The sequence below is a fragment of the Lycorma delicatula genome, chromosome 3 (assembly GCF_047948215.1).
Source record: "Lycorma delicatula isolate Av1 chromosome 3, ASM4794821v1, whole genome shotgun sequence".
Classification (NCBI taxonomy): Eukaryota; Metazoa; Arthropoda; class Insecta; order Hemiptera; family Fulgoridae; genus Lycorma; species Lycorma delicatula.
The window spans coordinates 104,631,155-104,645,834 of NC_134457.1; the positions used below are offsets into that span (position 1 = coordinate 104,631,155).

General features: G+C 27.7%; 1 protein-coding gene across 1 annotated transcript in view; it reads left to right on the top strand.

Annotated features, from left to right (window-relative positions):
* Positions 1-10,852, top strand: part of LOC142321830 (uncharacterized) — a 118,284-nt gene extending 107,432 nt beyond the window's left edge. The window contains exons 7-8 of the mRNA XM_075360277.1: positions 1,679-1,842; positions 10,434-10,852. Of these exons, the coding sequence (XP_075216392.1) occupies positions 1,679-1,842; positions 10,434-10,562 (293 nt within the window). The 3' untranslated portion in view covers positions 10,563-10,852. The remainder of the gene's footprint in view (positions 1-1,678; positions 1,843-10,433) is intronic.
* Positions 10,853-14,680: the final 3,828 nt, after the last annotated feature.

The following is a 14,680-nucleotide window of genomic DNA, read 5'->3' on the forward strand; positions in this document are numbered from 1 at the left end:
CCTTCAGAATGCTCTAAAATCATAACATTATTGAAAAACACAACATAATTATTGAGAAATCTCTGTATCCATCTACTTGAAAAAACTTATTGGGTAGAATCAGTAATAACGATAAATGTCTTACTTATCAAATGCTGCCTTCATCATCATTAAACAAAATAAAAAGGAGATGGAATATGTAATGAGATAATAGATTGCTGGTTTCCGTGGCATATTCTGTAGTGACATGATAACTGCTTCACAGATAGGACAGTCATTATATTTTTCCCTTAACACCTCTCTTTAACAATTCTCAAAATTTATCTCAAACTAGATCAGTCGGTTTACCACCAGCCTATAATGATTACTCTTTACTGAAATAAAATTTTTTTATTTTTTAAACTTAACTTTTGAAACTGCATATGCACTGTAAGCAGTCCAGCTACATTCTCTCCAGTTTCTAAACGCTCCAGATTACTTAACAATAATAATTGCTTTTCATTTAACATTTTCTTTTACTCTGAAATCCCATTCTTTTCTTTAGCACATACTATTTTCAGAAATCTTCATACTTACAAAATATGTTGCTTTGTTAAAATAGTCACTTATTCTTGAGTACTTTTTGAACTGTATTTGGTTATACACTTCACTTTTTTTCAACTTTTTAAAGTAAATTTATATTCTGATTTGACATCTTTTAAATCAAAATTTGAGATCAAATTTTTTCTTATTGATTGTTATTATTTTGTCTTAGATTATTTATTTATTATTTATTAATATTATTTGGATATTATTTGTTTAATGAGATATTTAGAAATAATTCATATACTGTCATTAAACAAATTACTAAATGGCTAGATGAAATCACATGTAGCACTTAGTAAAAAGTAATATGGATAATATTTAGTAGATAATATTTTTATTATTTACTTATTTATTTTTATAATATGGTAGTATTTAGTAAGTAATATTTTTTTTATCTACTTTTGTATTGTCAGTCTCCCTATTTTATTTTTTAAAAATAAGGTAAATGACTCTTATTCTTAGCTTGTATGAGTACAGAGTTATGGTTAGGACTATTTGTGAGTTTTTGATGTCAGGAGAAAAAGCTCCATTACGCATATCATGTGCCAGCCACATGACTGTGCGCCACATCCTTATGGGTTGCATATGTTATATGGTCTTGTGTTGTAAATACAGATTACCCAGAATCATTCTATGAATCCTGCGCAATGGTAAGGAAATTTTAGACCAGATGTTATTTCTCTGACAGATCAATATATAACAAAAAATTTAATATTATTTTTTCTGTGTTGTTTTTTTTGTAATTATTATGTTTTTATGTTAGTTATTTAATATTGTTGTTATTTGAGATTGGACCCTTTACATTCCTCTCAGACTTTGCTATATTTTGTTTATGAGAATTTGAATTTTATATATTTTTTTGTTCTATTTTTAAGTTTGTTCAATAAATTTATCTTATTATTATTCCAACTGATATTAGTTGTAAGTTTCTGTTTTGTTTAATATTCTTAGTTTTTAGTGTAGTTTTAGTTATGTGTTTGTTTTTCTTATATTTTTATTCCGGGTGATGATGACACGAAACCGTTTTTCACCCTAAAAGGAAAAAAATTGTATAACTATGAAGTACAATTTAATATTATTATCATTAAAAAATATTTTATTACTTCTTTTCCAGGAAATCATTACTCTTATGGACAGACTGATGATTGTTCCATATTCATTCCACTTCTACCACTTTATCACAAAGGAGAACTGGTTGGTTTAGCATTTGTACCTCTAGGCAAGTATACTGCTGTCTCAAGAAAATGGTTTGAAGATGTGCCATCCTATATAATCAAAGTAAGTTATTTTTGTTCTGTTATATCTCAATTTATTTTGATATAATTTGTTTGACCAACTTAATTTTTTTCATTTACAAATAACATTCACTTTTAATTGTGATTAATAGAGAAATTAATTTACTCATGTAACATAGAGAAAAAATTAAATAGCAGATATCATATTTAATTTTATTTTATTGTTAGCTTTAAATTACAATTATTTAAATTTAAAAATACATTTGTATTTTTTTATTTTACACACAAAGAATGTAGGGATAAAAATGAGGAAATCCTGGTAATACATAATGAAATATAAATAATATATAATGAAAGATTTTAACCATTTATTATGTCTACATGTATTTAAGTCTAAAATAAAAAAATAAATATCTTTAAGGTGCTTGAAAATATCAGAATGAGTTTAGGACACAAAATGTACTAGCAAATTTTTAGTAATATAAAACAGTCGTGTAGAGCAACTGTCGGCAAATTAAAAATTCTAAATTTATATGCATTTACATTAATCTATATTTATAAAACAATAATGTATTGCCAATCTCTGTGACAGAGTGGTAGGAACTCTGCCTTTCATCCAGAGATCCTAGGTTTGAATCCCAGTCATGCATTGCATTTATCTAATACTACAAATTCCATATTCATGTGGGCTAAATAACCAAAGCAGGCAGTACCTGTAATCTAAAAAAATAAATGTATTTTTTGAATCAAATAACAAAATTATTTTTACATGACATAATATTTCACTATAAAAAATGTACCTGATTATGATTTAATTTCTATTTTTACTCAAATATCAAATAATTATTTTGTTTAAAATTAAATTAAAATATTTCCTAATACAGAAACAAAATTACACCTTTTGATAGTTGTTTAAATATTACTGAGTCAATGAAACTGAAATTTTTAAAACTCAATTTCATACAACACTTAAAATACATATTCAAATATTAGCACTTTCAAAAACAATTTTTTTAATTAAAAAAATTTTGTTTTTATGTGCCACACTATATTTATTTATCTTTGTATGTTGCATCTTTATTATTCCGTATGATGTTTAATGTCTTACTGTTGACTACAACCACTTCTTAAATTTATTAATTCATTTTTTATCAAATAATAGTGTTTTGATCAAGGAATTTTCATGATTTCTCTTCATCCTTCTGACAAAAAACTAGTTCAGTAAACAGAAAATATTTGCATTCCATTGAGCAAAAGACACTGATTAAAAATGCTAAGAATTGTATAAGGCAAGAAACATTGTCAAGAATCATTTGATAATAGTTAATGTGCAAAACAGTGTTATCTTTATATCTGCCTTTTTATAAAAAAAGTTTCAGTCAAAATTAAAAAATATTGTATTAAAAACTATATGGTAAATAAACTGGATATCTATATGAAGAGTAAATACAAGTTTATTCATATTTAGTATCAGTGCAGTTTAACAAATGCTATGAAAGAAATAGCTAACACTGAGATAGTTAACACTCAAATCACTAACACTGAGGAAAAAATTAATTTTTTTTGGCCCAAGTAATAACATATGTGATCCTAATAAACTTTTCATCTTGAATTCAAATATGAAAATAAATTCTCTGCATCGCCCATCTATTTTTTATGACACACAGATAAACATTACAAGAAATGTAAGAAAATGTAAATGCATGTAGGGTTCTTAACTAAAATTTAGTAATTGTTTTCCTTTTATGTTTGACGTGTGGAACATCTCTTTTTAGCGTCCAACAATATCTGCGAACATTGTTGCTGCTACCTGTTTTCAGTGACTGGTGTTTGTTGATGGAAGTGCCCCCATGCTCATTACTCACGGTGCCTAATTTGTCTTAAATCCTGGTGTGGATCCAAAACATTATTTTAAGAGATAAACCACATATGTTTGTATGACTGGAATAATTCACCCACTAAGTCATGTTGTTGAGGGATTTCTGATTTTTAAAAAAGTATTGCACACTTAAATAATCCCCAAGCTGATTTTTCAACTGGCTTAATAGTTCATCAAAATCACTGCGGAGAAAACTTGTGCAAGATATACAATATTTTTCTGTCCAGGCGTAAGTGCTCCACACTTTGGTCCTTCCTGATACAATGATTTGTCTTGTTCCTGTTTTCCTATTCACATAACAAGCAAAAAGAGACAATTTTGCATATCCATTAATAACACTCTAAATTTTATATCACAACATAGAGCCCAACGGTACTTGTAATGAATTTTTTGAACAGTATTTTCATATTGTTATATGTTTCTTTCATGTTAGTTGCTAAAAGCACAAAAGGAAATCTGTTACCATTGTCAAAAAGGATAGCCTTTAAACTAGTTTTCAAAGAATCAATGAACAGTACCCATTCTGAGGAATTATATTCATGATGAAGTCCATCCATGACACCATAAGTATTATTACAATATACTTAACTATTTTCTTCAGGTTATAAATCTTGAAACTCTTACTGATGTTTAAGAAAGAAACACTCTTTAATGTCAGTATAGAGAAGATTCTATTCTTTCATCCTAGTTGCCAAAGGCTCAGCTAGTTGGTTTGACAAGTTCAAATTTCAAATAAGATTAATTAATTCATCTTGACTTATCAGATGAGGATCACAGAAAGAGAATTCTGCTTCAAAAGTAACATCATCTAGATCCTTTTTCTGAACTTCAGTGGTTACGTCATATTCTGATCATCTTCCTAACATAGATGGGTTGGGAGAATGCATTACAAGTAAGTCCTCACCATTAGAAACTGGCCTTATAGTAGACAGTAAATTTGGAAACTGTACTATGTATTTGGATTTACTACCAATTCCTTTAATGTTTGTAACACAGAAATAAGAGTTCAACAAATGATGCTGTGGTTTATGCCAGACCATTAGTATAGCAAAACTCATGTGTCCACTTCCTTGCCATATTTACTTACTAATGCAACACACCTGATATAATAACTGTAAATCACAAAACATAATGAAACCACAATATACGTATACTTAGTGAACATTTAAATAACGCTGATGTATTAATTGTACTGGGTGATATTTAAGTATGGAAACACCTTTATACTGCATATTTGAGAGGTATTTGGAGATGGAAAGAACTGGGGTTCTTTCTACATAGTTAAAAAATAATCTGCATTATGGTGGGTTTTAATTTTTGTTTGCAATCTTGGATCTGTCATATTGAATCAAACTTAAATTTTTTAAATAGGAAAGTGGACACATGATTTTGATTTAAAATTTTACAAGAAAAACAATGGTAAACCCCATTTTTCTGTTAATGACTTTGTTATCAAGTTATAAGCATTAAAAGTTGTAATGATGGAACAATTGTGTTAACAAAAAACTAGGTAAACACTCTACATGAACAATTTTAATGCATTTTACATTCATAATGAACTTTAAACTGTGCTATAATATTGATAATAATAACAATAACGAATAATTAACAACACAATAAATTAAACAGCTATATCAACTGACATTATTTTCTAAATAGAAATTAACGTAGTATTAATATCAGCTGATGTTTGTTACTTATCAGTTGTTAATTTACAACAAATCAGTTTGTTTTACATTGAACAATGCAACTTATTAACTCCTCATTTCACCTTTTTACTTCAACATACTTATAATGGTAAAATTTGATAGTGCTAGTAGAAATTAAGTTGTAGGCCTAAAGGTTAACATTTATTTTTGGTGTAAGTTTTATTATTAGTTTTCGCATTCATTTATTTTGTTTTATTAAATATTTATCTTCAAATAAAATGTCTTCTTTAAATTAAATCAAAAGAATAACTCTATTGATGTACTGGTATGGTAACTGAGTTCAGCATTTACAAATGGCATGTGATTTATTTAATAATAGATTTCCAAACAGAGAACCAATAAGTAAATCGACTGTAATCAAGACAGTACAGCGATTTGAAGAAACTGGTACTGTAAAGAATCGTCCTTGCTCCGATAGACCAAGAACAGTCACAACTGATGCAAAGTCATCAGATGTAATGCGTACCTTTGTTGAAGATCCTCATTCATCGATTCAGAAAGCTGTTGTCCAACATGACATCAGTTATTTTTGAGTTCAAAAAATTCTTAAAACAAATAAATTTCATCCTTATACACTATACATGGTGTAAGAACTTTTGGAAGATGATTTTGATTGCCAAGTTGAGGCAAAAATGTAAAAATACAAAAATTATTCATGGATACAAATTTTTCTAATTCAATAATATTTACTGATGAAGCAACTTTTATGTTCAATGGGCATGTGAATAAGCAAAACTGTTGATATTAGAGCGATAATAATCCCAGATTAATGTTGGAAGCTCATACACAGCACCTGCAGAAAGTGAACGTTAGGGCGGGAATTGTTGGTCATTGTATTATAGGGTCTTTTTATTTTAGATGATAATATTATAGGAAATGCTTACTGCATATTGTCAGCAAATAGGATTTTACCATATATCCTGGAAAATGTTGGACAAGAATTAAATAATAATGTATGGTTTCAGCAAGATGGGGCATCACCTCATTATTGTCTAATGGCATGGCAAATTTTAAATGAACAATTTCCAAATTGCTGGATCGTTCGTAGAGGAGCTGTAGAAAAGTCTACCAGGTCCCAAACCTATCTCCTCTGAAGAACTTTTTTTGGGGCTAGCTGAAACATAATGTTTACAAAACAAAACCTGCAGATACTGATGAATTGAAAGAAGAATAATTGACGAATTTGGTCATTTACCATCAGACATAACAAGGTATAAATGGATATTACTTGAGGTACCATGCTGTCAAGCAATAGAATGGAAGCATTTTCAACATTTATTGCAGAATGGTATGCTTTTAGAATTTATTTCAATAGTAATTTACAATCAAAGCCATTTACTTGTATTTAAAATTTTTAAATAAATATTATAATATTTAAAGTAAATAACATCAATTGATATAATCATTTAATTTGTGGCTGTGTTGTTAATTGTTAGTTATTGTTTATATTATCAATATTATAGCACTGTTTAAAGTTCATTGTTGTATACATTATGCAATAAAATTGTTGAAGCAGTGCGTTTACCTCATTTTATAGTTAACACAATTTTTCCATCATTGCAAATTTGAATGCTTACAACTCAATAACAAAAATATTAACCGAAAAATGACTTTCACCATTGTTTTTCTTGTAAAATTTTAAATCAAACTTATCATATGACCCTCTTCCCATTTAAAAAGAATATGTTTCATTCAATGTGGCAGGTCTAAAATTGGGGACAAAAATTAAAAACCTACCACAAAGCACATTTTTTTTAACTGTGTCGAGCCCTATTTCTTTCTGCCTCCAAATACATCTCAGATACACAGTATAAAGCTGTTTCTATTCTTAAATTCACTCTGTATATATTATAAAACTGCACTGTTCAGATACATCAAAAGGTATATTAAATGAATCATCATGCATATATAGCTACTACCTCCATAACATTATGCTTGTATCCCATTCTCTGTTATAAATCATTTAAAACATAAGTTTATTTAATAATTTATCCTTAAAAAATTCTGTAAAAGCAATACTTGAAAAATGTTATCTCACAAAAACCATTGCTGATAGACAAATTCTGATTAGGTTTTTGAATTCAGCATAAAAAGTAAGATTAGGAACAAAGTAAAAATTCACGTGCCAACAACTGTGTTTATTAGTATAATTTATGTCCTGTTAATGAAAATTGTTTAAAATGATATCAAAGGAAAAAAGTTTTAAAAATGATCCTTCATTTAGATTACTAAAAATCAATTTTTCTTCTTTACTCAGATTTTGATGTAGAGAGTAGTTTCTATTACTAGTAACTTGGTAAAAAATGTTGAAGTTAAAGTAATTGATAATAAAACTATTAAGTTTAACACACTTAGGGTTTTAAAAATAATAATTTTTTACCATTAATATAAATTTATTGATTTATTTGAATTTATTAAAGTAATTGATAATAAAACTATTAAGTTTAACACACTTAGGGTTTTAAAAAATAATAATTTTTTACCATTAATATAAATTTATCTCTATTTATAAATATATAACTGTAATGGACTGTAAACTATAAATGGTTACTACTGTTACATTGTTTTGTTCTGATTTTTTTAATTTTGATACAGAGTTCAGCAAAATATGTTTTAATACATAATGGACAATACAGCAGCAAATTTGCTGTAATTTTAAAATCAATGTAAAAGAAGTTACTGGTGTGTTTAGGCAATATAAAATCCTGTGACAATAAAATTGCAGAAGTTAAATTTCATTTGCTGTTGCTTCACAGAGTTTTTATTATTTAATTCATTTTGTATGTTGAAATAAGATGTTGCCCCTTAACAACCATTTTGTACAGTCAAAAGAAAACATAATTAACTGTTCAAAGGTGATGTCATTATAACAGGTTTCACCTAAGAAGTATTTTACTATATACATCCCTCCCACCTAAAAAAAAAGAAATATAGAAGGATAAAGGCTAACCCAGTATTTGCTTTTGGTGAACATTATTTATGATGCTATCAACATGTATAAAAATATTCAATAGTAACAAATAGTAGACTATGTATGTGGAAATTTACATTTATCTTATACCATATGCTCATAATAACAAATAAACTACTAATGAGATTCGTAATAAATTGATAAAAATTATTTGTTCGATTTATAATGTACTGTAAAAAAATTAAACTGATTAAAATGTAAAACAAAAATATTAATAATGACCAGTACGAATCATCTGAGTAGATATTTTTTCTCTTTTTTGTGTTTATCCTCTGGAATCACCATAAGGTATTATTACTTCAGAGAATGAATGAGGATGATGTGTATGAATGTAAATGAAGTGTAATCTTGTACAGTCTCAGATCGACCATTCCAGAGATGTGTTTTTTAACCCACCAGGTTGGTCTAGTGGTGAACTCATCATTGCAAATCAGCTGATTTCGAAGTCAAGAGTTCTAAGGTTAAAATCTTAGTAAGGACAACTTTTATACAGATTTGAATGCTAGATTGCAGATATCGGTGTTCTTTGGTGGTTAGGTTTCAACTAACCACATATATCAGAAATGGTTGACCTGAGACAGTACAAGACTACATTTCATTTACATTCATACATATCATCCTCATTCATCCTCTGAAGTAATACCTTATGGTGGATCCAGAGGCTAAACTGAAAAAGAAAGAATAGGTTATTTTTAAGGAAATTAAATGTTCAGTAAGTAGCACTTTTTGACTAACTAATAAGGTTTTCCTAAAAAAATAATTTCTGTTTTTAAAATCAAAGGTTTTATATATTTAATGTTCTACATATATATTCCAAAAGCATAAACAAAATTCAACACAATCTACCAAAGTATAGCATCAATAAGAGCTCTTACCTTATCTTATTAATTTTCTCTTATCTTTTTCTTTCCTGTATATCAAAATTGCTTTCAAGGAAATTCCTCATTATCAATTGATTAAAATTAAAAATTAATTACATATTAAAACATTAATAAAATCCAAACATTAATATTATTACATATATGACATAATATGTGCAATCAATAATTAAAAATCTTTAAAAACATCAACAAACATTACGTTTTTTTAAATTTTTTTAAACATGTCTGTGGCCAAACACTAAATAAGCACTGTGTAAATTCAGGCAGTGCTGTATTTAATGTAAATACTTATATATAATATTAAGGTTAGCTGACAGACTTTCTTATATTTTCATGAAATGCAGAATTTGATTCCTCTGCTTTTATTACAAAAATACCAATACATCCCCATATAAAAGCCATTATTATTATAATTTATATACTTTATAATAAAGTATAATATATATATACTTTTTATAAATAAGTTACATTTTTCAAATATTTTATAAATACAAATTATGTATTTAATATAATTTTTAGAGAATCTATTTGCAGTTAACTGTTGGCTATATAATATAATTTAAGATTCTAAGAAAGAGAATCTAAGTACTAAGTTTTTGTACTTATTATTGTAATTCTCTTCTTTCAGAATTCTGGCAAAAGTACAATATTAATAAAACTATTAGTAAAGCAAGTTCAAAATTATTTAATAATATACACAACACACTCTTAAATTAGTAGAACTTAAAAGATCTTAAAGAGGAGTTATAAAACTAAATGATAATTAGAATCTTCTTTAGTAGAGTTTATTACTGTGAATGGCACCCAATTTAGGTTGTCAAAAATATTTTTTTGATTATTCTTAAATTTTTTAAGATAATACTAGTAATAATAATAATAATATTATAACAATGCTGCTAAAGGAGAGATATTGAAAATTAACTTCAAAGTTCTGTTGAAAGGCAAATTTCATAAATTATAAAGTGAATAATTCAATAATTTTTAGTTATTTTATAATGAGTGCCTTTGTAAGTGTGACCCTCTGTCCCTCTCCCTATATATATATGTGTGTGTGTGTGTGTGTGTGTGTTGTGTGTGCATGCGCACGCGCACGTGTGTGTAATAAAAGCTTCCTTTCTAACCATGGATATATCATGTTGTTATTATTATATTTGATAATTTGTTCTATCTAATTCATTTATTATTTTCTTACAGACTATTATACCACATGGATACAAGCCTTGCTTACAGGATTGGACAGAAAAATATAAAGTTAGCAGTTTTCACATTTATTTCACAAACCATCCTAGATACATACTCTGGGATCAGTCACCTACCTGTTAAATATTAACTTCTAAACTATGTTAATATTTAACATATAAACTACATGTTGTGTAGGCATAGAGTTTAATGGAACTATTGAATGCAAAATAATTTAATTTTCAGGTATACATCAATGTTTTTGCCTGAATAAAATAAAAATTTAGAAAAATATATAAAACATAAATATCCCTGAAGTATAATGTTAAATAATTAAGAAATAATAGATGATATTGATGTCTTTTTCTGTTAATTTAATTTTCAAAAATGTAATATTGTACACTTACCTACACAATAAATTAATATACTTGCAATTTGGAGTATTTTTTCCAGAAACTGGTAAAAATATTTTACCTTAAACTGTACAAAGTCAATAAATTTAAGTATTCCACAAAAGGAGTGGATGCTCCACTAGCTACCAAGTGGTGCATTGAAACCAGTAAGACACTAAATCAATAGTACTTATCTAGGGAAGAATGGTTAAAGAACATCCAAAGGAGAATAACATCGGGAGGAGATCACCATGAGGAAGACTGACCCATTAAATTACATCTCGGTACATCAGCAGTAGACTATTGCTAAATCATTTGCTAGACTAATTAAATTACATACTTGTGCTTATTATTAATATTTTCACTCTTATTCTTAAAATTCTTAAAAGTTAGATTTTAAGGTATAAAAAAAAGATTAAACTTCTAAATGTTTAATATCTTAAATGGCATAAAGGTTTTACTTGTTAAAAAAAAAAACATTTTCTTTCATTTCTTCTAAAGAATTGATAAAAGAATATATTTTTGTTGCTTCTTTTCTTTGTCAAGTCAATAATTATAAGAATCATAACAATCCAATGCCCCAATTAAAAAAACCGTGTTTATATTTAATGGCACATGAGAAGGGAAAAATCTAAAACTGTTTATAGATTGTAATAAATTTACCATTTTCAGTAGATATTTAGAAATGTATGTATGTTCTGATTTTTTTTTATATTTTTAGACATTTTTGGAAAAATGTTTTCAGGTTTAATAACTTTTGTAGATGCAGTTTAGAAAATAGAGAAGTTAGAGAATCAGACTTTCTAATATATAATTAATTATCTATTGTGAGTGATCAACTGAGTATAAATATTTTAGAAATGGGCTCAATTTTACAGACATAAATATTAATGTAAACAGTTTAGTTTTGTGCTTATGGATCGTTTTTTTAAATGTTTCACACCCTTTGTTTGGTAGAATTTTTAAGATAAATCCAAAGAAAGACTATATTTTAAAACTCTATTTGTGAATCCTAACTGGTAATTGCAATAAAATTCATGAATACCTGTTTCGTATTTTAAACTGAACTCCCTAATTTTCAATTATTCATTTTTTACTTATCCATTTTTAATGCATAAAATATCGAACCAAAAATAATGATATAACTCATAGTAATTAGGGATTTATTTAGGCTTTATTATTAATATTTAATGCCTTATTATTCTCCATTCTGTCAAATTTCATTACCTTTGTTTTATTATTATGTATTCTGAAACAAAATTTCTCACCTAACAATAAATGTGTGCCACTACGAATTTCTCTTCTATAAACTTATTTTTGGTTTGTGCCTGAAGAACTTCATTAGCAAACTTTAATATTTTCATTTTTTTTCTTTTGATATTATTAATTTATATGAGTCAATATAACAAAATTTTAATTTAAAATAGTAAAATTATTTTTTCAAATGTTAATTTGGACTTAATGACTAAATTGTAATTATTTATTATTAACAAGGAAAGTATGACACCACACTTTGATATGAAATATATTTAAATAAAATATCCTTCAGACTGCCTGTTAATGCATTAGTTACCTTAATTTTTTAATTTATAAATATAATATTTTTTAATTATACAAATTCATTTACATTATTATTTATTTTTAAAGTTCCATACTTCCTTTTAAATTAGTATGATGTTTATGAGGAGTTTGGAAAAGTTGAATTTTTTTTCATTTTTGTAAGATATCGCACATTCTAAGGCCTTTGTTAAATGACTTGTTTGTTTTATCTATATAAGTGTACTCAGACTGGTCAGTTTTTATTTTACAAATTTACTGTATTTATTTTTCATATTATAAATAGGTTTCATGTACTTAAACAATGGATGAATGTGTAAAATTCTAAACTGTATATTTTTCTCATTGTGTTTTCTATTGTTTTATATTTAAAATTTTGTTTTTTCTTTACTAGCAGCATTTTTGTAATGTATTAAATGTTTTTTCATGTTTTCTGTGTATGGTGGGTGGCCTGAATCTATGTCCAGAAATTGTTTAAAAACTGAAATATGTCAAACTGTTTTATAAAAATTGCAAAATAAGTGCAAAATAACAACACTCACAGAATAAATTAATACACAACTTTCATTATAATATTATATCATGTGCATCATTTATTTTAGTATTTTTAATTTTTTAACTTTAAATTTTTTTAATTGTTTTAAAATGACTGATTCCAGTAAGTTACTGTGTAGCATATACGTTCTTAATAAATTTAAATAATTTTTGTCTTCAAAGCTGCCACCACAGAAAATCCGGATTTGAAAAAGTAGGATGTCGAAAATTGAAATAGTATACAAAATGCTCTTGTTTTCAGTGCAGAACCTCATCATCTACCCCTGTCCAAAATTCAAAGAGTGATTTATTACTAAATTATCTTTTGATTTTGCCACTTGCCGTGAAGTCTATGAAGATTTCTTCTTCAGCAGTTGAGAGCCCTTCAGGAGTATTTTGAAATGGATTCCTAACTTACTTGTAACTTGCTACCAGGTTAGGGAATTTTGGATTTCGCCTGGTCTTTCCTGTGTTTTGGTTATGTTGTCCTTGTGTTATAAGGTTTGATGTTTTTGTAATGTTGTGTTTATTTAGTTTTATTTCTAAGTTTATTTTTATTTCTTGTTTTGTGTTATGTTATGGTTATGTTTTGAACTCAACTTCTAACCTATCGGGAAGGTAGTTGTGTTTTTAATTTCAGTTCCTTCATGTCACTCAGTCTTATTAAAGACTCTATGTAAATGTGTTTTGTTTTAAAGAATTCATTTCCCGGTAGTACACCAATGGGAATGTCACATGTGGTATTCGCATCGGTGACATCCAGACTGAGACAAGAACAAGGCTGAGAGATGCCTTTTGTCGGTGTTCTAAAGATGACCTCCGGTAAAGCCTTAAAGGCTAGGTACGGAGAGGGTGGTGTGGCGACTGAAACTGCCACATGGAAGGTGTCTTCCCCTACAGGTCAGGATGTACTGCACTCATGTCTTTACAAAATGCAGAAAAGATTTTTGATTTTAGGGGTCTTGTTTTTTATATAATTACTACGGTTACAACCGTCGTTAGTATAATATTCAGATCAAGACTCATTTCTCATTTCCAAAGCTTCTCTGTGGATCATGCAATGTGTTCAGACACACTGTAGATATTTTTGTTTCATAAGTGGTTGTATACTTTGGAATCTTCCAGACATTGAATGAACACCATCGGTGGATATTCCGATGCAATTTTTCCACTTTATGTTTTCCTCGTTTAAAAAATCATTTAAGATAGTAAATAATGTGAGTGCTGTTGCTTTGAGTTCTGTTGGTTTGCAGAAAAGTAGTTTTTCAACTGCTGACATACCATCAGAAAATCGAACACAAGCAATGAAATGAGCATCTTTATTGGTATCTGTTGCCTCATAAAGCTGAATTGAAAACAATTTGTCACGCAACTTCCCAAAAAGCTGATTCTGTATATCTTCAGCTGTATCACCAATTTGATGGGCAGCATTATCATTTGATAGAGGTACGGACTGGAATTGTTTGGAAAAATTATCTCCAAACATACTTTCTACAATCTCAGTTGCAGCTGGCAAAATAAGCTATTCATCAATGGTGTGAACCTTTTTACATCTGGCTATTTTATATGAAACATTGTAAGGGACAAGTAAAGCTTTACTTAAAGAATTGTTGCACGCACTTAAGAACTCACGTGACACTTCCCCTGGACCAGACAATGTTTGCCTTTGTATGCTTTCACACCTTCCTAAATCAGCACTACAACATCTTTTAAATATTTATAATGGTTTATTCTCCAAACAAGTCTTTCCGCCCGGCTGGTCAGAAGCATTTATTATAC